The sequence below is a fragment of the Anser cygnoides genome, chromosome 9 (assembly GCF_040182565.1).
Source record: "Anser cygnoides isolate HZ-2024a breed goose chromosome 9, Taihu_goose_T2T_genome, whole genome shotgun sequence".
NCBI lineage: Eukaryota > Metazoa > Chordata > Aves > Anseriformes > Anatidae > Anser > Anser cygnoides.
In genome coordinates this window covers 7,411,433-7,434,833 of record NC_089881.1, presented here as the reverse complement: position 1 = coordinate 7,434,833, position 23,401 = coordinate 7,411,433, and the positions used below count along the sequence as shown (strand labels likewise).

The 23,401-nt window shown below is 38.1% G+C and overlaps 1 protein-coding gene and 1 long non-coding RNA gene across 3 annotated transcripts in view; one reads left to right on the top strand and one right to left on the bottom strand.

Annotated features, from left to right (window-relative positions):
- Positions 1–23,401, top strand: part of CLSTN2 (calsyntenin 2) — a 340,481-nt gene that overhangs the window by 111,293 nt on the left and 205,787 nt on the right. The window contains exon 1 of one of the 2 annotated variants that reach the window (XM_013188099.3): positions 13,666–13,919. The exons of the other annotated variant lie outside the window; for it this stretch is intronic. Within the exon in view, the coding sequence (XP_013043553.2) occupies positions 13,805–13,919 (115 nt within the window). The 5' untranslated portion in view covers positions 13,666–13,804. Of the gene's footprint in view, positions 1–13,665; positions 13,920–23,401 lie in introns of those variants that run through there. 2 annotated transcript variants of the gene reach the window in all.
- LOC106040307 (uncharacterized) lies at positions 10,168–13,501 on the bottom strand. The gene is made up of 3 exons (XR_001209819.3): positions 13,365–13,501; positions 10,944–11,012; positions 10,168–10,393 (listed from the first exon to the last, which is right to left on the bottom strand). It is a non-coding gene; the product is annotated as an uncharacterized lncRNA (long non-coding RNA).

The following is a 23,401-nucleotide window of genomic DNA, read 5'->3' as shown; positions in this document are numbered from 1 at the left end:
GGCTGGCAGGCTTATTTGTTTAGGCACAGCTCTGTGTTAATTAAACTATGCAGTTTTTCAAAACTCAAGGCTGTTTCTTTGCAGTGCATTCTGCTGAATTGTATTAGTAAACTAACTGGGGCATCTCACTGTGTCATTTGGGGTAGACATACCTTTGGGTAGGTATTGAAAAGGCTTCAGTCTTTCTCAGCTTAAGCTCATTCTTAGAGGTATACAGTGTAGGTATAAATGCCACCAAAGCAGAAACTCAGTATTTCAGGCTGGTGGTAGGGGTTGTTTCATGGTTGTCTGAAGGGGTGGGGAAGCATCTTCTGAGATATTTTTCCATTCTCTCCAAAATGCTATTCCTGATCTTATTATTCTGTAAAGTGCATGGGAAATATGATTAGTTTTCGTTCAAATACAAAGAAGTAGGTCACGAGCAGACTGTGAAATGTGGATAAAATCCTTTAAATGAAATTGTTTTATTGAAAGAAATCATCTAAATGCCTCTAAGACAGACAGAGTGAATATGAAAGAGATGTTTATTGAAAAAAGTGTATTGATAGCAGCTTAGTATTGTGCTAATGAAAATGATTTCAAGCTGCTTTATATCGACCTCTAATAATACAGTATTATTTTTATTTACATAGCAAGGCTTGCATAAAACTTAGACCTGTATCCTGAAGTCTTTGAAATTGCATCTGCTTTAAAATTTGATAAACTTTACATGTTGTTTGGCATTCAATCATTTCCTTTCCAATTAACATATGCTTTGTTCTGCATCTTGTCCATAGAAAAGTTAAGGAGACAACAAACAGGATAAGCAAAACTATCCGTTTACTATAGCTCAGAGTGTAATGTAAAACAGTCTTATCTTGATAACGTCAGAGGTAAACACTTTATCCTTCTTGCGATCAGGTCTTTCAGAGTTTGTTCACTTGGTTGCTCAGTATGCAGTGAGGAGAGTTGGTATCCACTGCATGTTAGGCTGTTTAGTTAGCAGAAGAGGACATTGCTGCTGTTTGATAAATGAGAATCAAAATACATTTACATGAGGGATTGAAATGGTGGTTTTCAAAGTATGATAAAGGAAATAGCAATATATCATTCTGTACAGCTAGTCCTGAATGATAGATTTTGTATCCTGTTGAGGGTGGCTGCAGACTTCTTTGCAAAGTGCATACACGGAGCCTTGGCTTATCTATAACTTTTATGTAGGCTTAAAAATATGTACAAAGTAGGAAGAAAAATTTCAAAATAATGTTGGATCACAAGGTCATGCTGTCTCTGGAACAGAGGTAGTATCTCAAACCTTACTGTGCTAACATGCTGCTTGCCTAGACCTGTTTTTCCTCAAGAATCGCCTTGGACATGGAATTCTGGACTGAGAAGCAGGAAGGCACAAACTTCACCCTCAGCCAAGCCTTTTCACCCTAGCTCAAATAGTTGTACTAAAATAAATTTGTCTCATGAGTCCTAATTCAAATGGCTCTGGATTCTGTAATTAATGAAGATTCTAAATTCTGTACATAGGACTCAGTTAAAATCTTCATATTAACGAGAGTGGAGTGAGCAAGGGTGAAGGCCTAGCCTGTAGTCCACTGAAGTCAGTGGGCAAGCTAATTTTGACTGCAGTAAGCTTTAAATCAGCCCCAAAAGAGGGAAAAATCATTTTTCTAGTATTTGTCAACATTAAGAGCAAGCTCTGTTTTCTACAAGAGCTAAGTTGAGCTGGCATTCCTTTGTAGGCACATGGAATGGGAAGAAATTTAGTGTCTGGGCTTTGTAATTCTTAGGCTGAATGTAAAGAAACAGGTATTATAACTCATATAAATCTGGTGATTTACCCAAGTAAAAACAAGAATTTGCAGAAAAGTCTGCAAAATTTGTCCACAATTTATCCCTGTCTCAGTGCTGCTTTGAATCTGTCCAATAACTTCAGTAGCAGCCCAGAATTTTCAACTGTTCCATTTGTCTTTTCTTACTTTTTTTTCTTACTAAGGTCTTGAACGGTGCACTAGATGTGAAAGTGTTACGACAAAAGGATGGTGAATGAATTTGCGTCTACCATAGGATCTTTTTCCAGATTTAACTCTTCAGAGGACAGGAAAACAGCCTTTGAGTGGTTAAGCACTACAGCATTTCTAACAAATTATGCTTGTGGAATCCCCTGTCTTAAGAAAAATCACTAATACTGTATTCAGCTTACAGTATACCTAGATTTGTGGTCTCTCTCTCTCCCCAAACAGTTATGGGGTTTTCATTATGAATGTTATTACTGCTGTTCATTTCTAAATTCAGCACTATTGAAGGAACAAGCAATTACCTACTGCTCTGTATTCCCTGTTGAGCTCCCATAAGTGTATCTTGTAAAGTGGTTCACCTTAGTCTGTGTTCTGAATGCCTCTGATCTGTGTCATGCCTCTCACTGTCATCAGTGGTCTCTTTAAATATAAAATATACACATGCAGTATATGTGTGTATATAGACATAATTTAGAGTGATATATTTAATTGACTTGTGTAATTTTTTCTTCTCTGTGTGAGGGAATTTACTATTCATATACCTGAGATACCACTAGCTGGCATTAGGCCTAGTACAGACAAATGCTATGCAAGCTTTTCTGCACAGTTCCAGTGGTACCCTGTGATCTCCTCATCCTAATTTCTCGCTCTACCTGTTCTTGAGCTAGCTTCTCCCATTTATAAGTAAGTGATTTCCACCAGGCATTAAAAGATATTTTGTATTTTGTTGTGGCATAGAGATAAAAAACTGGACAGAAGTGCGGCCATCAAGTTCTTCAGTTCTTTGGAGTCAGCAGAATGATTGCTCGAGCTCTTGGATCCCTGTGATTGATCTTGGCAGGCTAAAGTATTGCTGGCATTGGTTTGACTGTAGTCTAATATCTGGCTCTATAAAATCGTCTACATTAAAAATAGCTTTAAAATGCCAACAGAAATGTCATAATTGGAACCAATTCTCCCCATTAATACAGTGTATTTGGAATTGCTTTCTGTGTGAGTATTGTTCCACTGATAGCTCTTATAAATTTATTTTAATTGTTTATGCTCCAAGGTACAACTTTCTTCTCTACAACTTTCTGGCCATAAAGTTTAAGTACTTTACAAATGCTGAACTTACTTTTGCACCATCCCACTGATATTAAGAAGTGTAATTTTTTTATTTTTTTTTTAATGTGCAGATGCAGATCTGAGGGGGTGATTAAGACAGGTCTGAAGGAGAAAAGAGTGGCAGAGAATGGTGTCAAAATGTATCTTGTACATTTGAACTGGCCCTTTTCTGAGGAAAAAGAGGGCTCTGAGCTGTGGGGGAGCATGAGAGACACTAGGAAATTGTTCAGAATTTGTTGACCTTTGCAAAGAAAATAAACTGAAATGTGCCATGTCCAACTTCTCACTATCGAGTAGGAGAGAGCTCTCTGCTGTTGTGTGCAAACTCAGCACCTACGCTCCTTGTCTTATTCTTTGCCAACCCTTTTGTATAGCACAGGGAAGAGAGCAGGGCTCCTTTAGGGTTAGCTTGCTTCATAAAAAAATTCCTGGAGTTCCTACCCGTTGACGTATTTCCATATCTTGCAGATTGCTGTGACACATATTGGACAATGGAGGTTTACTTCCAATTTATAGAGATACACAGTTTGGTCAGGTAATGCTGACGGCTCACAAATCTGATTGTTAGATGAGCTCTGAATTACGTGTTTTTGAACAATTTTTCATGTCTTTTCAAAAGGCACAGTGTTTTATTTCAGTCAAATGTTTTTTTCTTTTTTTCCCATTACACTAGTGCAATACATTTTTGATCCAGAGACCGTCCTGATACAGACAATGTGACTATTGCCTTATCAGAAAACTTATATTATTCTTCCCTACATCTGTATTTGATAAATATCTCCACTAATATTGATGAAACTCTCAGGAGAGGAAGAAAATTAAAAAAAAAAAAAAGAAAGGGGGCGGGGGGGAACAGCTCTATGCTAGATGCAAGTGTATTGCATCTCAAAGAGGAGAATGCTGCAGGAGATACAAGCACCAAGTGCCCTATTAGGAAAAGATAGAGATCTGTCTGCTGTAGCTGAGTGCACCATCACCTGCTAATACATCTGTATTATTCACCTGCTCTTACTGGAAATTGAACTTCTGATTCCGACTGGATGTGCTTTAAATGGTAATATTTTAATAGCCCTAGGTATTTTAAATACAAAATTGAGCTGCTGTGCTGAGCACAAAATTGTGCTGCCAAGTGTGGGATAGATTTTGTTCCTCTAGTTATACTAATTACGTACAACGCTTGTTTGAAACTGGCTTCCATCATACAAGACTCAGATCAGCTTTTTTTTTTCTTCTCCTGCTTTACGTTATTGTTAATCAGTAAAAGTTTTAATCATCCCTTTCTGTCCTTATCTGCCCTGCAAGAGAACAGTTGTGAAAATGGATCTATTCTTCCAAACTGTTTTTTCATTCAAAGGGATGTAAAAGTGGACAGATGGCAAAACACTGGAGGAGGAAAAAAAAAAAAAAAAAGATGGGAAGGGAAATGCTCTCTCTTCTAAATACCTCTGGAGCTCATTGGGTGGTGGTAGGCAGTATTTTATTCCCATCTCTTAACTTGAAAGAATCTGCCAGATTTTCATTTTGTTTGGGTCACATTCTCTGCCCAGTGCAAGATTTTGGAGCATTATCTTCTTTATCTCTTTCATCTCTTGGATTGCTTAGCAAGGCATTTTGATGAAAATGTGCCCTAGGTGTTCTTGGAGTTCAAGCTACAGCCATACGAATGAAAAATGACAGATGGGGCCATTTGAGTGAAATCCATCTGCTGTGACAAGATTCCTAAGGGCAGGCTTTGCAGACATGTTGGAAGCACCTAAGCAGTGCAGAATTCCAGCAGGTTTATGCTTGTACCATTTTCCTGTTAATTCATTTAAAATTTATAAAATTTCTAAAAGCAAATACCCTCAACTGAAGCTCTTGCAGCTCTGTGAGGGTGAGACATCCCCGCTATTTTGTTACTTGAGCTGCCCATAAACATTTCTTGATGACAATTTTCCTGGAAAAAAAATATTTTAAAATGTACTGTACTAAAACTAAGAACAAAACTTTTATAAAAATTTAGTAAAAAAAGAAAAAATTTTCTTTCAGAAGTAACTGAGATTGTGTAGGGTTGTTATACATTGATGTAGATGTGATTTTAGTACACGCTTAAGGGATCAGGAAAGATCATTTTTTCTGCTCTGTAATAGAGAGACAGAAGGGGAAAAAGGGCTTTGGCCAGGATGGGCTTGGCCACATTATGAGAACTACCCATAGCTCCACACAGGATACATTACTGTAGTGAGGGTACACTACTGCAGTGTTACTAACTCATTGTAAATGCCCAGTTGGTGTATTTTTCTCACTCAGAGTTAAAGTACAATATTAATAACTTGGGGTCAGCAAGGAAATGTTCATGAGTCTGATTAGCAAATAATCTTGTGGTGTTTTGGTCCTGTAGCACTTAAGTTCTAGGATTAATTTGGAGTCTCCTAACAAATTGCCTAGCACAAAGCAATGTAGCATGATGGTGATTTCAGAGCTGTTCTGCTTTCTTCATGTGCTGTGGAGTAGTTGTCATTGGTACGGTGCCAGGGTGGGGGGTTTGCTACCAGCTGTTAGAGGCAACTAGGCAATATTTTTTGTCTTGAGCTCTAAGGATGGGTACGTGCAGTATCAACTTTGCAGAGCTGTCTGTTGAAGTGCATTGTGACATTGCCTGATCTCTGTCAATATTGAGGGTGTAATACTGCCTGACCTCTGGCAGTCTAGATTTCATGACTCAGTTGGCTTCATTCAATCTTAAACTACGTCCTGCTCATCAGGAGAGGGCTGAAACTTGCAATCAGCTAGAATATCAGCTCATGAAAAGACAATCTCTCATGATATCCTTGAATTCAGTGTCTGATCTGGGGGGCAAAAATATCAACAGCACTTCTCCAAAGGAAAAGCGTTGCAGTCATACAGATCAAAATTGCAAAGAACCTTTCTGTGCCAATACTTACGCATCTTCTTGCTATCAGGGGATGTTCTGCACTTGGCCAGCGTCCTCATTTAGGTGTTTCAGGGCACCTGATTTGGCACGGATCTCGACATGGTTCTTTTTGAGGACAGATGTTAAGACGGTATTGGAAGAACAGCCGTTCCCTGGCACTTCAGTGGCAGAACCTTGTGTACCTTTATAATAGAGAAGACTTCGCACAGACTCATGAGAAGCACGTACTTGCTATTTATTTTCCTATCTCCCTTTCTTGTTTTTGTGTGAAGTAAAAATGGGGAGAAATCTTTGAAACTCGGTCAGTTTTTATATTGATAGGTCCTTTGTAATCCAAATTCAAGAGTCTCTGTCATCTGATCAATGACAGTTTATATCCATGGATGAAACTGGTGAAAGAGGAATGACAGGGCTGAGAACTGGTGAAAGGAAAATAGCAAGTTACTGTGGAAATAAAAATAAGAATTCATCTGGGACTCGTGCATCGTCCACAGCATAAATCTACCTGCTCCTACCTTACTGAAGGACAGTAATACAATTCTTACATAAGGAATCCTCCTCAAAGTATTTAGCAATAAAATTAAAATAAAGTGAGCTGGCTAAAGAGCTATAATTTTGCCTGCAGTTATTCATTACTCTGTGGTAAATCTTCATTTGAGTATATAAGAAATATTCTTCATTTTAGTGTATTAATTTAGGAAAATCATGGAGTTACTTAATATGCAGTTTTCATATACTGAAACATTCTCTGCATTCCTCTTTGTACCTCCAACACTTAGCGAAGTGTGTTTCAGCATAATCATCCTCCCAGTGGATTCTAGCATGAAAACAAATCTCACTTTAATTTAAGAAACTTAAGTGTACAAGGCAGTGCAAGGAAATTAAATTACCTGTTTGCAAACACAGCCTCCTTTCTCAAGAAACATTTTTAATATCACTTTCAATTTTCATGCAACTCTTTCCATTGCCAGTTTTTAACTGCTGTGGTTGAGCCATTAATCAAGAGTGCAGGCAGGTGGGCAATAAATTAGACTTTGTCAGCAATAGAATTCAATGCTTTGAGATTTTTGGCTATTAAAATAGTGGGCCTAAGGAAAGGTGGGGATGTTTTTAAACTGGAGCCCACTCATCCATAATGTACAGTTACCTGAATGCAGTGGTTACTCTGGGGCAATGATTGTCTTCATTTATACTTTCAGTTGTGAGCCTGCAGAACCATGCTATTCATATATCTCTTGCATGCCAGAATCATTCAATATGTATCTTGACTTTGAATATTCAGTATATTGAATGTTTTGTTTTGCAGTTCACAAAACTAGTACTCAGATGATTGTGTGCGATGCTGGTGCTAGGCTTCTGGCACCCTATAAATTTCTAGCACCTTCTAGTACCTATGGAAGCATTGATCTATTAAAATTATGTACACATAAAAAGGGAGTCCTTTTCTATAGGAAAAAAAAAAAGATCCTTTTCTTAGCAGGAAGCAAAAATATTGTTTCATAATTGTAGGCTACAGTTTTTCAGCAAGGTGTGTTTTATCATAAACTGATTTATTGACTCTTAAAATTTACAGGGAAGTATTCCAGCCTCAATGAGCCTTTTGTCAAGAGCATTTTCTCAGGTCTCTGATGAAAGTGATAACTTGAAAGAGAGATTTTCATCAAACCCATAGCCCAGAGGTTAATATATTAGCCTTATATGTGGAGCCTTATATGATCTGGAGGCTCATCTGAATTGTTCATATCCCAAATATTTTTTCTGGAGATGCATTCACACCAAAACTGTCTTCCCAATATTACCCGCTCCTCTTGCCTGCTGTTTATATAAAAAACAAAATAACTTACATAATCTTGAGATATCTTAGTTTCGTCATGATACAAAATGGAAAATATTTATGAATGTTTTCCAAAGCCAAGAAACAATTTCTTTGCCATCTTTTTATGGCTCTTATTTCACATGCTGCTTGTGCACTGCCAGGGTTTCCATCCCATAGCTGTGGAGGAGAATAAAGGCTTTTCTTCCCCTGATCAGTGTGCTCAGGGTTTCTTGGATTGTCATTTTAGCGTGACAGGGAAGGGATTTGTCTGTCTGACGCTCCCACCTCTATGCAGGAAGCAGTAAAATGAGAAGACAAACTAGTCTTTATGGTAAGCACAGTAAGCAGTACCTCAAACATGAGAAGAGTAAATCTTTATCCCCTCCAATTAAGTGCTTGTCTGAATGACAGTTCCTTATGGATCTATCGTTAGGATGATGTATGACATCCGTTATTTTGAAGGACTGCTCTTAGATACAGATAATCTCAGTGCTGTGCATTTTCAGCTTTGGTGTGTAGGCATCAAGTCATATTGATACGAACACAATAATGTACTTGTATGCACTGTAAAGGTGCCTGAGATGTCAAAAGGAGCTCTCAACCAGTCCCAGCAAGAGAACATGTCATAGCTTATATATTAGAGAAAATTATTCACTAGAATAAAGAAGTGGGGATTTGAGAGGTAGGTCTTTCACCCAAGACTGATTAACTAGAGTTTTCATTAGATGTAGTTCTTGTAGATAGGTGTAAAAGGAATGTACAGGGAATATCTCTGGGAGGAACTAAGTTGCTTGTGGGAGACAGGTACTACAATAATTGTCTAGTTGTATCTCTACCTCTGGCTCTGTTGAATGAATAGACCACTGGCATTAAGCTGATCATAAAATTGTAGCCAGTTGTGTTTAGTATTATTTCAAAATAATGCATGGGTTTTATGTTAAAATTACTTGTTACAATAAAATCTTTTGATTTTCTGCCCTGGACCTTGTGTTAAGAAAAAAAAAAAACGCACGACAACAACAAAAAAACCCCATGTAAATATCTACATTATTTGTTTTTGAAGAAAGAAGGAAAGCAAGACGATGGATACACAGCAGCTCTCAGTAGCATGCTTAATAGGAATGAGAGAATATCTGCTGCTGTTTGGTCAATAGCCACGGTCTAAGGATGGTATATGAGAGATTTACCTGGGTGCTAAAGACCCTGTGGCATGAAGTCTTGACAGTGCAGTGTTGCAATCAGTTGGTCTCCTCAGACTGAATATAAATGGTACTTGAGGGCACAACATGTACACAAGAAATAATTCTGTCATGTTTTTATCACTATAGCTTAAGAAGGCTCCCATCCTGGGCAGGTACTTCATGCCCCTGCATTTCATCACTTTGCTGTACCTCATTGTACAACCTCATTGGGTTGTTCTAACATTTGATAATGAACTGATTTTGATTTTTTTTTTTCTGGCCATTGCTATTTAAAATTATATCATTTTTTTTATTGAATTATCTGTATTTTAAAAATACAACACAAAATTGTGTTCTCCATGTGATTCTAAAATGCTGCAGGTGAAAATAACCCTTCTCCCCACCATGTTTTTTTTCCCCCAAGAAAGATTTCAGTGATCATGTTACAGTGTGACCTTGCAAATAGAGCATGATAAACAGTTCACTGTTGGGGTGAGCAGTGAGTGTGATATGTACTTGGTTCTGTCACTGGGGAAAAATAAGTGAATGTGGAGTACATTTAGTCAAAGCCAACATCACCCTGCTTGAGGAAATATAACAATGAAGTGCGACTGCATCTAATTGAATAATTGAATAGACAATTCAATCTATTACTAAAGGTGATTGCAATAATAATGTTTTCTCATTACTAAGGACAAAAGAGTTTCCTTTTTTAGAAGCAATCATTTTTGTAAACGTCCTCAGGTCATCCCATTACCAGGGTAGTTACGTAGAAGTAGGTTTTACCGTGGCTATGGTCATCTTTTATTTTGGTACATCACTAGGATCACATCTAGTATGACAAGATCTGAGCAGCTAGACTAATACATTCGAAAGAGAATTGAAGTAACCAGTGCATAGTCTGACATAACTCATTTTAAGTATTAATTTGTGGTAATTGTTTGTTCGTTTCTTTTATTTGCTGTTTGTCCAGCTGCAAGTGTGTATTGTGATCCACCACAACTTAGATTAAAAAAAAAAAAAGTTATTATGTAATTTTGAATTTACAGGATACTGCCAGCAATTTGAAATACTGACTGGTACAGCCTTCATGTTTTGTATGTCCATCTCATCTCTATTTCAAAAGTTCCCTCAGTATGCTCCTTGTGTCTTTTTTTTACTTCAGTAAAAGAATAAAGAAAAACAATTCTAGCAAAAAGGACAACCAGTATGAAGGATTGCAAATGACATTTCTGTATCTACCCTTGATGCAAGTAGAGCTGCCTCTGACAGGCTTATCTTATGCAGTTGGCAGACAGGCACTTTACATAGCAGATAGTCTGCAGAGATACTGATCCAGCAAATTCATCTGTCTTAATACGTGGAAAATCTACAGGAAGAAGAAACAGATGTATCCCCATAAGTCAACTAACTCATACAAAAGACTTTAGACTGGAACATAACGTACTGACTCTGTTCTATACTCTTTGGCCAACGCTGTTTAAACATGCATCTATTTTACTTAACGGCAACTAATGCATGTTGTATAGACCCTAGATAAGATTCAGTATTTTCCTTATTTGCCCCCCAAATACTACTGTTTTGTCAGTTTTATTAGGAATGTGTAGAAGATATGGGAATTGTTCTGTCGTCTCACTGTTCTTCAACTTAGCCTGGTGCTAATTTTCAAACTACCAGTGTAATGCTAACTTTTAAAAATGTCAATATTTTGTATTATATTGTACATTTAAGATTGAATATTTTCTATTCATCAGTAAGTTCAAAATGAGTGGGACAGTTGTATTAATTTCAGAAGAATGTAAATGCTGTGGTCATCTTTTCCTCTAGCTGAGATGTTTCCTGTCTTATAAGGGGATGTCAGATCTTGTCAGTTCAACATTTCATTCTACTTCAATTACATTTTCTAAGGAAAGACTTACCTTAGAGGCTGATGAAACCTAACGCTGACACACCATTATTCTTGCCTCTTAACTTCGATTAAAAATTTCCTGCAAAGGCAAGTTATTGCTTTTGTTTCTGTCATTCACACATTACAGAGATGTTGTTATAATAAGGTTAACAGATAATAGTATTTGTTTTCTTATTTATTGCATAATTGTCAAGTTACCTTTGAAAGCAAAAGCTTCTACTGTGAATGTACTCATGACTGTCACCCTGAATGCGAAAAGAAAGGACTCATAGTCCCAGAAAGAATTGATTATGCATATAATTTCAATACATGGTGCTATTTAGAAACCTTTCCCTCCTTCCAGGAGGGAGTGTGGCTGGACTCCTCCAGGAGCAAACGGGCAAGTGTCTGTCTAGTTCCTCTATGTTACTTTGCTGCCATGGGCTGAAAATAACACCATCCTTATCAGGAAATGGCCTGAGGAGTCCAAAGACTCATCTTTGTTGTAGAATCAAAGACTGTTTTGTGTTGGAAGGGACCTCAAAGATCATGTAATTCCAACCCTCTTGCCATAAGTAGGGACACCTCCCGTCAGCCCAGGCTGCCCAAAGCCCCATCGAGCCTATCTTTGTGCACTTCCACAGATGCAGCCTCCACAGCTTCTCTGCGAAACCAGGGCCTCACAACCCTCATAGTAAAGAATTTCTTCCTGATGTCTAATCTAAATCTACCCTTTTTTAGTTTAAAGCCATTACCCCTTGTCCTATCACTGTTCTCCTTGACAAAGCGTCTCTCCCCAGATTTCCTGTAGGCCTCCTTTATGTATTGGAAGGCCACTGTGTGGTCTCCTCGGAGCCATCTCTTCTCCAGGCTGAACAACTCCCTCAGCCTGTCTTCACAGGAGAGGTGCCCCAGCCCCCTGATCACCCTTGTGGCCTCCTCTGGACCCACTCCAACGGGTCCATGCCTTCCTTATGCTGGGGGCCTCAGAGCTGAACGCAGCACTGCAGGTGGAGCCTCATAAGAGCAGAGTAGTTTGTCTGTGGTATGGAATAAGCAGGCAGCTTCTTTACCTACTGGCAAAGCAATGGTTACAAAATCATCCACAATCGTTTCTAGTATTGTCTGTTACATGTACATAGAGCATATATGTATATACGAGGGATTTGATCCCTCTCTTCATTTTCAACTCTAAGTACTTTTATGCCATGCTAATTACAATTCTGTGGTTAATTTGTGACAAATCTTTGCACTGTTCATTTTTTGAGCTTGCAGCTGCTACACATTATTAATGTAAATGATACCATAACTGACATCTTAATAGACTTTTTCTTCACTAGTGACAGCTCTACCTCTTTTCCTATTGATAAAAATGAATACAAGTGGACAAATCTATTCTCTATCCTTTTTAATCTTAGAAGTTTTTTTTTTTTAATGCCAATGTTATTGCAAATAGGAGAATTAGCTTTTCCAGCTGCTTAACATATAAAAGAAGTCAGTATGAAAAATATATATTTATATGCGTAATATGTTTTCATAGATACAGAATAGTTTAGATCTTAGGAACCTGATTGGCATTATACTTCTAATTTTCAAAACATCATTTGATAACACCTGCTTGGAAATCAAGGAAATGGCACTACATAACACTTAGAGGAATAGAATTATGACTGTAACATTTCCTGGTACAAATTAAAGCTGTACAATATATTGTGTGTGAATAAAAGAATTTAAAAGGAGTATTTGGGGGTTAATTAGTGCACAATTGGAAGTGTTGCTCAGAATTCTGGTTTCATTATTATTAAAGGTGCAAAGAACAGTATTTGAAGCATAGGGCTTTGAGGAGATTTGCAAAATACTGAGGAGAATAGCAAGAACCGCAGCTACAAAGCTAGTTGAACTGCTTTCAAATGAAAGAACTTTGACAATATCTTGAGTTCAAATAGGGTGGCTATGCAGAGAAAGATTATTAAACATGATTTTATATCTACAATTTGTTCATTTTAAACTGTCAGAATAACAGTTATAAATTTAACAATAATAATATTGTTGAAGTTACTATTATTATTATACACTTATTTTCCTCCTCCCATTCTTTGTGGAAGCACGCACCTGGTGTGACTGCCAGGAGGACTGAGCAGGGGATAGACACTGGTTGGACACTAAAAAAAAAAGCTGAAAACCAGTATCACATTTTAGACTTTTTGGTGTGTTTTCTTACATGTTTTTCCTGAGCACAAAAAGGAACACCTACATGGACACAATTTTATTGACATTTTTAAATACAGACGTCGTGGTCCTAGTTTTACCAGGAACATTGCTAGCGTTTGAATTTTCATAATGAAGAATCCTTTATAACACCAGCCAATTCTGAAGCGGGGCATGACACCCAAATTTGCAGTCTGAGAGTATTTCAGTGCAGTGGGCTGTCTGTGTCACCAAGGGGACCCACCTTGCCCTCACAGCTGAACAGGAGGGCTGGTTTGGGTGCCAGAATTGCCACTGCTCGACTTCGTTCCCTCACAGGCAGGGGGCTTTTGCTTTTCCCTAAATCTGTTCCCATGAGGTGCCACGGCCTGTGATTAGCTGAGCCCTGCCCTCCTGTGGAACCTTCTGGAACTGGACAGAAGAAACGGACAGAACCTTCAGGAACTGTCCAGAACCTTCCAGAAGGGGCTGGAATTGGCTGGAACCAGCTTGGGGCAGCCCCGCCCTCTCCTCCCCGACACCTTTGCAGCCCGTGCTGTTGGCACCTTGCTTCACGCACCCAATACAAGTACCTATTGTTTTTAGGTTATTTTTAATTTAAAAAAAAATCAATATTTGACTTCTTCAGTAGTAATAGTGGTTGGACCTGAAATTTACGTTTGAAAAGTCCAAATTGAGGGAGCGATGAGAAGGAAGGTACCTTTCTCTGGACCTGCTTTGCGCTGTGCAGACGGAGGCTCGTTGTGTTGCTCACCGGTGAGGTGCTGTCTGAGGGAATCTCCGCCTCGCGCCTTTGCAGGTGAAGTTGCCACGATTCCTAGTAGTATGTCTGCGGCGTCTTCCTAGGAAAGGATTTGCTACAGTTCAATTTAAGAAGGAAATAATGTAGTGGTGGGTTGTGGTGGATTAATTTTAATGAGTTTCTTACATTCCAGAGCTGCAGTTTACTGTAGGTTTCTGTAGAGGTTAAACGCCAGCTTGAGACCTGAAAGTGGGGAGCATGGGGCTAGCAAAGAGGTGAGGAAGATCTGTAGCAGCTTTGTTTTTTAAGTAGGATTTCCAAAGGTTAGGATCTGATCACTTTTCATCCAAAATATTTGTATTGTGATGCTTAAATAGAAACAAGTCAATTTTTTTTCATATTGCTTGGGCCAGATGTAGTTATGGGCTTTGAGAACAGAGTATACAGAGAGCACCTGTAAGCCATTAAAGAGCTTTAAAAGAGAACAAAACCTGCAAAGGGTTCCCTTTGCCAGATGTGATGGGCACCTGGGCATGCCATGAGGGCTGTGAGGCATCAGAATTTTTTTTTTCTTGCAGATTTTTTTTTTTTTGGTACAGATTTTTGCCCATTTCAAAACAGACGGGGTTCAAGTCTGAGGCCACATAAACAACCACACTCCTGTTACAGGATTAGGGAAGGTTTGCCAAATGTTAGGCTGTTGTCAAATCCACATTAGGTGATGCATTTGGTCTGTTCCATTGAGAGATGGCTTCTGCTGAGTCTAAAGCATCTCTCCTTGTTCTGCAGGTTTTCAAGTCCATAGCAGTACTGTTATCTGCCAAAATTGGGAGCACTAAAGCTGGGAGTAGTTTAGAAACTTCTGCCTTTCACTTGCAGTTACTGCCTCCGTGCTGAGACCTAAGTGACCACAGGAATATTCATGGTTTTGTTGCATGGTCAAACTGGCTGTGGTAAAGGTTTTACTTTGCACCGGAATGGGCTGGGACTGTTCACAAACTAAGTTACAGCTCAGATCCTTTCTGTTTGGATGCCATAAATTGCACAATGTAATCTGAGAACTGTAATCTGCTCTTAATTGTAGTCATATTTAGAAGCATACTTATTCATGAAAGCAGGATTGCATTATTCATTTCAGTATTTGCCATGAGAATGCTTGGTGTGTTAGCTTACTGCAAGCTTGTTACGACGTGCTTATATACCTGTGCTTTGGGAAGTGTTCAGAAAATGTCCACCAAGAAAACTGGAGGAAAGACCCTAAACATGGTTTCTTCTGTCTGTACATGGACACCAGCAGCAACTGCTGTTTCAGAAACAGATTATTACCAGAGGTACTTTAAAAGCATACAAATTTTACTCATAGCTGTTGGCTGTCCAATTTGTATTTTGAATGTAGCCCTGGGCATGCCACAGCCTGAACCATCTGTGTGTACACCATCCCTCATGAAGAAGCAAATTTGTATTGATGCATTGTGGTCATTATATAAAATTATGCCAAAACTGATACAAAAAAAAAGCAATAATTGTAAATATGGATCTAAAAAATAACAGAGGAAAGTATGCTGTGATCAATATCAGAAACAGAGCAGAAATAAACACAAACAATGACAGATATAAAGGAAAAAAAAAATTGCCTCCTTTACAATCAAAATGTTACATAGGGAAAGGTTTAAAAAAAAGGGGAGGGAGGATGAGGAGAAAAAATAAAACATCTAACAGCCACCTGAAGCTCACTAGATTTTTAACTTGTGTAATAGCTTTATGTAAATGCTGGTTAATGACAAATCCCAGCGTGGCAGTGCACCATACAATTAGCCCTGTGAGACTCACTGTAGTAGTAATTTTTTTCTGTGTGCTGGTCTCTCTGCTAGCAAAATGTTCTACTTTTTTGGTTAGTGCTAATGCTGAAGCTGTTGTAGGGGGGTAGTTTCAAATCACTGTGCTTCATAAATGTGCATGCTGATTAAAACTTTTATTTTTCATAATGATCTAGTAATGTAGTGATAACGCAAGTAATAGCCCATACCTAATGATTTTGTGTCCAAGGACTAGAAGAATTACCGTAATGTATTTAGTGCCAAATTCTGAGAAGGAATTGTAAAACTATTTCCTTGCGCATTCTTACTAGGCACGTGTATGCTGTTTCTCCAGCTGCTAAAGGGAAGGCCTGTAAAAAGAAAAATATAAAATGATACCTATTTTCTGTTTCTGCTGTCTTCTGAAGAGGAAGCAGTTGAACTACTGTTCCTGTTCATTCTGGAGAATATGTGTGGAACAAGATGGCAATCTGTTCTGAAAGCATACAGCAGAAATAGGGTACTTGGGGTCAAGGTTTTTGTGGACTGCTTCTTATTACTGTTCCCACTGCAAACAGTGCAAGCTGACCATAGGATAAAACCAGAAGTTTTATTAGAAGCTGGAGGAACACAAATTTGAATGTGCAAATTAATTTAGACATTGTCTTGGGGTCTTAGTGGGATTAATTCATGAAAAATTTCAATCATATTGCTTAGCTGTGTAAAAACATGACCGAGGCTGGTGTACTGGCCTAGAACTAGAGGAATTGCTTTGAAATCTCTGATACTATTTCAGATTGTTCTAATTTAGTTGAAATGTAGAATTTGAGGCACTGCTTGTTGCACAGAAGCCTTCTGGATCTGCAGAATTCTCCAGGTACTTGTTAGGTTACTTCCTTCAGATGAAGTCAGACTCCTCAGACACACCATTGGAGTGTGTATTGGGGGGAGACTTCAGATTTCTGTCAGTCACTTTCCCTGCATTTGAGGTGCGGTGTTGGTACAAAACAGTAGCTGCATAAGCACTACAGCCACAAGGAAGCCATAGTTCTGCCCCTCTCCCTGCAGCCGCTCGCTCCTTACGTCAGGCAGCCCGTCTTCGTGTTAGCAAGGGAAAACGCACCTTGTTAAAGCCAACTCAGGAACAAAACTTAGTTTATCGCTGCAGAGGGGCCTTGCCAGCCTAGGGGAGAGGGTTTGAATGAATGTCACCAGGAGAGTGAAATGCTTTCTTTGACAGTGGTTTGACTTACACTGGTTTCAAGTATCCATGAAATTGTGACTTGCATGGTGTTATTCTTCCTACTTTTGGTGAAAAACTCAAAAGCTAGCTGAAAACTCCTTAGAAAAGGTTAAAAATAAGTACAACACAAAAGTTATTTGACATGGAAATTACTGAGCTTTTCTAGTTATGCATTTTTTAATAGTTCATGTTAACAGCATAATATTTTTATGTGAGAACATTTGCGCATTACTGAGTTATGCCATATCAGTTGGTGTTATATCAGTGTTTTTTGGATATTCAGAATTTGCATTTTATCAATCAATTTAAGATGAATTTGGTTTTATTCAAAAAATACCCAAATTTATCATCTGACTTCATTCTACATTAAAAATCAAAACTAAACAAAAAAAGAGAAAAAAAATGACTATGAGACTAAAAAACAAATCTCTATAGAATATAACTGATTTTTTTAGAAGCCCCCATATATAAGTTTTGCAGATCAATTCATTTTTTTTTCTTTGTTAAATCCAGATGTTAGAATTGATTTGACATGCATGACATTCATTGTCTTCCTTTAAACCCATTTTTTTGACAATGTCCTTTGCTCATGGACATCAAAGATTAAAAACTGCCAGTGTGGAAAAAATGATGTGCTTTTCCCCCCAGTCCTCTGTCCTCAGATTTTGCTTGGTACTCATGGATCTCTCCACTGGAAAGGCATCACCTTTGCACAATGCCACGTGAATGATTATATGGTGATGAACCTCATAAGGTTATGCCAGAGGATAACTTTCCTCTGGCAGTGCTTCCCCTGCAAGTGTGCCAGGCATGATCGCAGCAGTTGAACTTGCACTTGCTCCTTAAGGATTTTGTGAAAGAATGGTGCTTCTGCTTATAAACTACCCCATTAGGGCTAAATGAGTGGCAGTGTAGGGTGGTTGTGGTCGAGGGGAGGAATGGGGAGAGTAGCTGAAATGCCCGCTTCCTAGGGAGATGTTGTTTGCCTTGATTCGCTGAACTGAAAGCTGAAGTAGTTCAGGAGCTGATCCATGAATGGAAACCAAGCCCTTGCCTTGGAGCAGCAAAGGCATCTGGCAGAAAAGCGGACAAATGGCAGGGCACAAGAACTTTCAGCCATTCAGTTGCAACCTAGCCCTGTAAGTATGGTAAACCTTTGAGCTTATAGTGCCTATGGATTTATCACTTTTAAATAAAGTAGCTTAAACTCTTCAGATTTTACTTACGACAGAAAAAACATGATCTGCACAGTCATCTTAGCATTTTCTTGTTTCTTCAGCTTTAGTTTTAGCAAAGAGCAGTAGAAGGCATGGAAGGCAGAATTATTGCTGGTGTGAGGGAGCAGAGAGCAGCTGAGCTACTTTGTTAACGTGTCTCTGATTTATGGTAGTATTTAACAAGCAAGGGCTGTACTTAGGAACTTCAGATTTTTTAATTTTTTTTTTTTTGTACTCCTCCACAGTGATATAAACATAAGACCCATGTGTTTTTACCACTTTGTTATGCAAATGTACTCTCTAATATTAGTGGTAAGGCTGATGAAAATATGTGCAGCATTTGTTAGGGCAGCTTGCTTGTCATCATTTCCCTCTGTCATGTGCATCTTGTTAAAATGTATGAAGACGCTTTATACATTTGAATAATGTTGTTTGATGTGTATCTGTGAGAGGCATGGTGTCCCAAAGCCCTGTTCCTGCAGAGCTCCTTTAAGATCTCACATATGTGAGCCCTGCTGTTTGCCCTTCATGATCTGTGAGAGCTGTTTTCCAAGCCCTATCAAACCCAGAAGGGGCTAGGAGCAGTGAGCTACTGCTGCCGTTGGTAGATTCAATTTGGCATCTTTGATGTAAAGGCACTCCATTTTGCTTTGAAAAAGAAGATATTTTTGAAAGGTTGCCAAGCCCTGCTCTAGATTACGTGTTGCTTTTGGCAGTCGTTTTTTTCTCCTCTGCACTTGGAGACTAATGATATATGAGGCTACTCAAGTATAAGTGGTCCTCTTTTGCCTGTTCTGGTTGAAACATAGCTGGCCTTTCACCTTTGCCAGGCAGCTGTCTTCAGTTACTTTAAACATGAAGTGAATAGAGCTTGTAGATATTATTCCTGATACCAGTTCTGTAAATATATTACTTTATAGAGCCAAGTTAGTCTTTTTTCTTTTTTCCTCACTTAACCTAATCTCCTAGGGGAAAAACAGAGATAACGTTTTTCACTCTATTTGCTTTAGGAAACATGGACTACCTTTAATTGCATTCTTCTAAATCTTTGCTTTTCTACTTTTTTTTTTGTCTGTTCTGTAGCAGTAAAGGTTGATGAGCAGTGTTGAAGATGTGCTGATGTAAACACAGACAATTGCTAGATCACTGCATCAGCCTTGTTCAATGCATGTTTATGTAATGATGTGGTGTGATTTCCACACTTACGTAGCTGCAGGCAGTTTCCTGGGTTCCCAAGCTTGATGCAAACATTCAATTAATTCTGCTGTTCTTGTTATACCTTTACAGATAATTTCAGTGCTTTGAAGTTTCACTGTCAAGTTACTGTGTGTGGATCTTAAATTAAGTTTTAAAGTCACCAAAAAAAAATATGGAGTTACATGGTTTTTAGCTACAACTCTGGACAACTACAAGGTTGTTTCTTATTGAGATAAAACTGGTAAATGTTGTACGCTTCACATGAGTGTATTCAGACCTTTCTGTCTTTGCATGGGGGACAGTACATCCAGGGAGAGGTAAACAAAATTAATACTTGTAATTTACTTCATTCCTTCTCTTCCTTTCAAACAATGGTCTCTCTGACTTGGGCAATACCCAACTATCAGTGTTGACTCTTAGAAAAAAGTGTCTTTCAATGCCTTACCGTTTATGATGTGGTATCATTTCTGTGTTTACACTGACGGTTTCTGCTGCATTGCTGCTTATTTATTCCCTAGCGGTCTTGATTGCTGTTAGGAAAACATGACTGATCTGATGGGTGCCCACCATAGCCTGTTCTGCATAAATGAATAGAGAGGAGTTTATTGTCTTATAAGGCTAGTAAGCTAAAAGATTATCATTTCCCTTTTATTGGCACCGAGGATATAAGCTCATTTATTGATATGATTCATCTGTGCTTATCAGAAAGCTTCATTTTATCCTCCATTGCTTGGTACTGAAGTATATGTAGTGGTATGGCTTTTTATGTGTGCTTGCCTTTGAACTCACTTGTTCCAGGTATTTTATATTTAACATGTCATATTTCTTACTTTTTATTATAACATGTTGTGGAGCGATAACCTGTTCAGATGGATACTAAAATTAAAAACAAGATCAGACTTCTTTACTATTGGCAGCTCATGGGCAGGGTGACATTTGTTTCTATTGTTGAACATGCAAGCAATGGAAAAAGAAATTCTGATTATCAGTGGTTATTTCTGAGGAAAGGATCTGCAGAAGAAGAGTATCCAGTAGCTCTTACTTGAAACCAGTAAGTAGAAACTGACTGTAGCTGTTGCTTTAGGAAGGCCAGGAAAAAAGTAACCATTTGTTACCTACCTTTTCAAGTAATCATTGGCTATCACCAGGGCAACCTTTTGAAATACCAAAAATAATGATTTCTGTGTTGTAAAATCTGTAAGATCTGAAATACTGGGAAAAATTGAAGTCAAAGTTTATTTCTTGAAAACATGTCTGGGTGCTTTTAACCTTTTCTTCAGTTTTCATAGGAATGATTTATATATTTATCTCTTTTTATGCCCAAACCTAGTTTTTCAACCAGGTTATAGGAAATGTCAGAAATGTGATTTTACTCAACTATTCTTTTGACAGCAGTCAGTAAAGTTAATGTGACAAGTTAAACTGGCTTCTCCTCTTTCTTTTTCTAAGTGGAAACTTAGTTGAAGTCTCTTTTCAAAACTCTATTGCCTGCTCAAATGCAGATATTATATGCATAATGAGGGGTAAAACTGACAAGATGTGTCTGTCACTGGAGTAATGAATATAAAATGATCGTTTGAACTGAATGAACTGTAAGATAGACAATCATTCACCATTCCATGCCTTTTGCAATAAAAAGTGTAAAATGAAATTTACAATAAAATGTGTTCCGTCTGCATCACTGTAGGACAAAGGTTGAGTCATGAGTTGAAATCAGTCTTCCTTATTAACAAGTCATACGTGTGGTTGATAATTAAAGACGAAGTGATGAAGCTTGAAAAAGTAGTGTTTTGTACTTAGATAGGAGACTTAAAAGTTATCTTAAAGTGTATATATATGTGCAGAAGATCTTGTTTCTTTCTTTTTCCAGTATTTTGTCTTCTATTGCATAAGCAAGTTTTCTGTGCTTGCCAAAACCCTGGGTTATTAACTCACTTTACAGTAGGTAGCAGTAATTGAAATAATCCATGGCATTCTCGAGGAATACTAATAACTAATGAATTGAAGTTTATCTGTTTTTAAGATTAGGTAGACAGAAATGAATGCTGAATGAATTTGTAGTCATAAAGAGAATATCCTATGGAAGTCCTCATGTCAGACTGTTCTGAGCAATTTATTCTGGTGTTACCTACTAACCTATCTGGAGGGAAAAATATTGTTTGCTTTCAGTCTTTCTGTATTTCTCAATATTAAATGTGTTTTCCCTGAGAAGCATGTTTTGGTTTTGGTGAAGAAATATAGCTGAGCTGTCAACTTCTAAATATTATGCAGATGAGAGGGCTAGGGTGACTGAGAGCTGGATGTCTCTCCGCCTAACCAGTGATTATTTTGTCAGCTTTGTGGGCCTCTGTTATGGATCTTGACCCAATATGATGTTTTAGATCAAAATATTAGAACAGCAGTTTTCTAGCGTCATTTTTATTTCCTTTAATTTGCTTCAGTCCTGTCAGCAGACCTTCTAGTGGCTGGCCCATAACTCATGAGCCACATGTGACTTCCATGGAATGTGTATGACTCCTGCTCCCAGAGCGCATTTATCAAATGACGAACAACAGGGCTGTGCCAGACAAGGCAGAGGTGGCTGATTGTAATGCCTGTTTCTGGGAAGAAGCGCCAAGTAGGAGTCACTGTGGCAGATGTCATTTGGTTGCCATGCAAGTGAGTGAAACCTCCCATCCCACAGCAGAGAAGAGGAACATGCTCGCATTGTCACCTCCCATAGGTGACCCTCTGTAGTTTGGACCGATGAGGTGGCTTTACTGTGTACGCTATACAGTCAGGAAGATTGGTCCATGAGGTTCCTTGTACAATGTGCTTCAAGTCTGAAAGCACTTTGGCATTGTCTGTGTAGGACAGAAATAGAAATTAATGATATTTGAAAGAGGAAAAAAAAAAAAAGAAAATCTTTGTGTAATATTTTTTTTACATCTGAAAAGCTTTGCAAAGCCCAGAATACTGACTTCTGTTGTTTAATAACAGAGGAGAAAAGGAAATACATGCATTCAAGTGATGTAGAGGTTTCCTCCTGTATTTGGATATCTCCTTCCTCACTCATTTGTATTATGAGGCTGAAGCGAGAGAGGCAATTGTACAAGGGAGGAAAGCTGTCTTAATTCATTGTGGAAGTTGATAGATTGCAGTCATTCCTAAAAAGCCTGTTGGTGCTATGGTTGGAGACACATGGGGACAGAAATATGTTTCTTGGTGCAACCACATGGCCAGCTCTAATCAGAACAGGGCTCAGAGTTTGATAATTCTGATTCCTAATACAGGCAATTTTCTCCACTTTCTTCACTCTGAGCTCCAACTGCACTCAAAACTTATTTTTTAAATCCATAAATGCAGAAGTGAGGAGGAAGTATTTGCTAATGTATATGTTATATTTTAAAATGAGGCCGTTGGCAACCTAATTTCTATGTAAATATACTGATCTGTTTGAAATCACCTAGAAGTTAGGAGACATGCTGAGGAAGTTGAGGGAAAGAAGAGAAAGAAAAATGAGAGGCCATTTACAGGTTGAAATGTAAAAGAGAGAGGCAAGAGAGTTTTGAGGAAGGAATAAAACATTAAAGTAGGATAAGTGATAACTTTAGTTTTAAAACTGTAGGCAATGCACTGAGAAAGAAGATTGCCTTGAAGAAAAATGAAGGATGTATTGATAATGAGCAGGAGCATAAAAGACTGAATTACATCAAACATTGCAGTATAATGGCAGAGCTGCTTATAATCAGGAACAGTCTTAAAGCTTTAAATAAATATTTATTTCAGGCAGTTCCTAGGTCTAAACTATGCTGTTAAAAGAAAAATGAACTAGAAAAAAAAATATGCATAGATAGAATATGGCTGAAAAATACAGCATTGTTGAAAACCGGGATGTTTTTGTGCTTGATATACCAATTATACAGCCTGTATAATTATATGCATTCTTCCATCTTGGATAGCTGAAACACATAGGTCTTGACTATTACAATTTTTGGAACACCCACATTCCTATTAATTTTGTTTGAGAGATGGATTTCTTGTTCTATTTTGGAGAGCGTAGAAGCCAAGGACCACAAACTAATAAATGGCACTGTATGAAAGTGA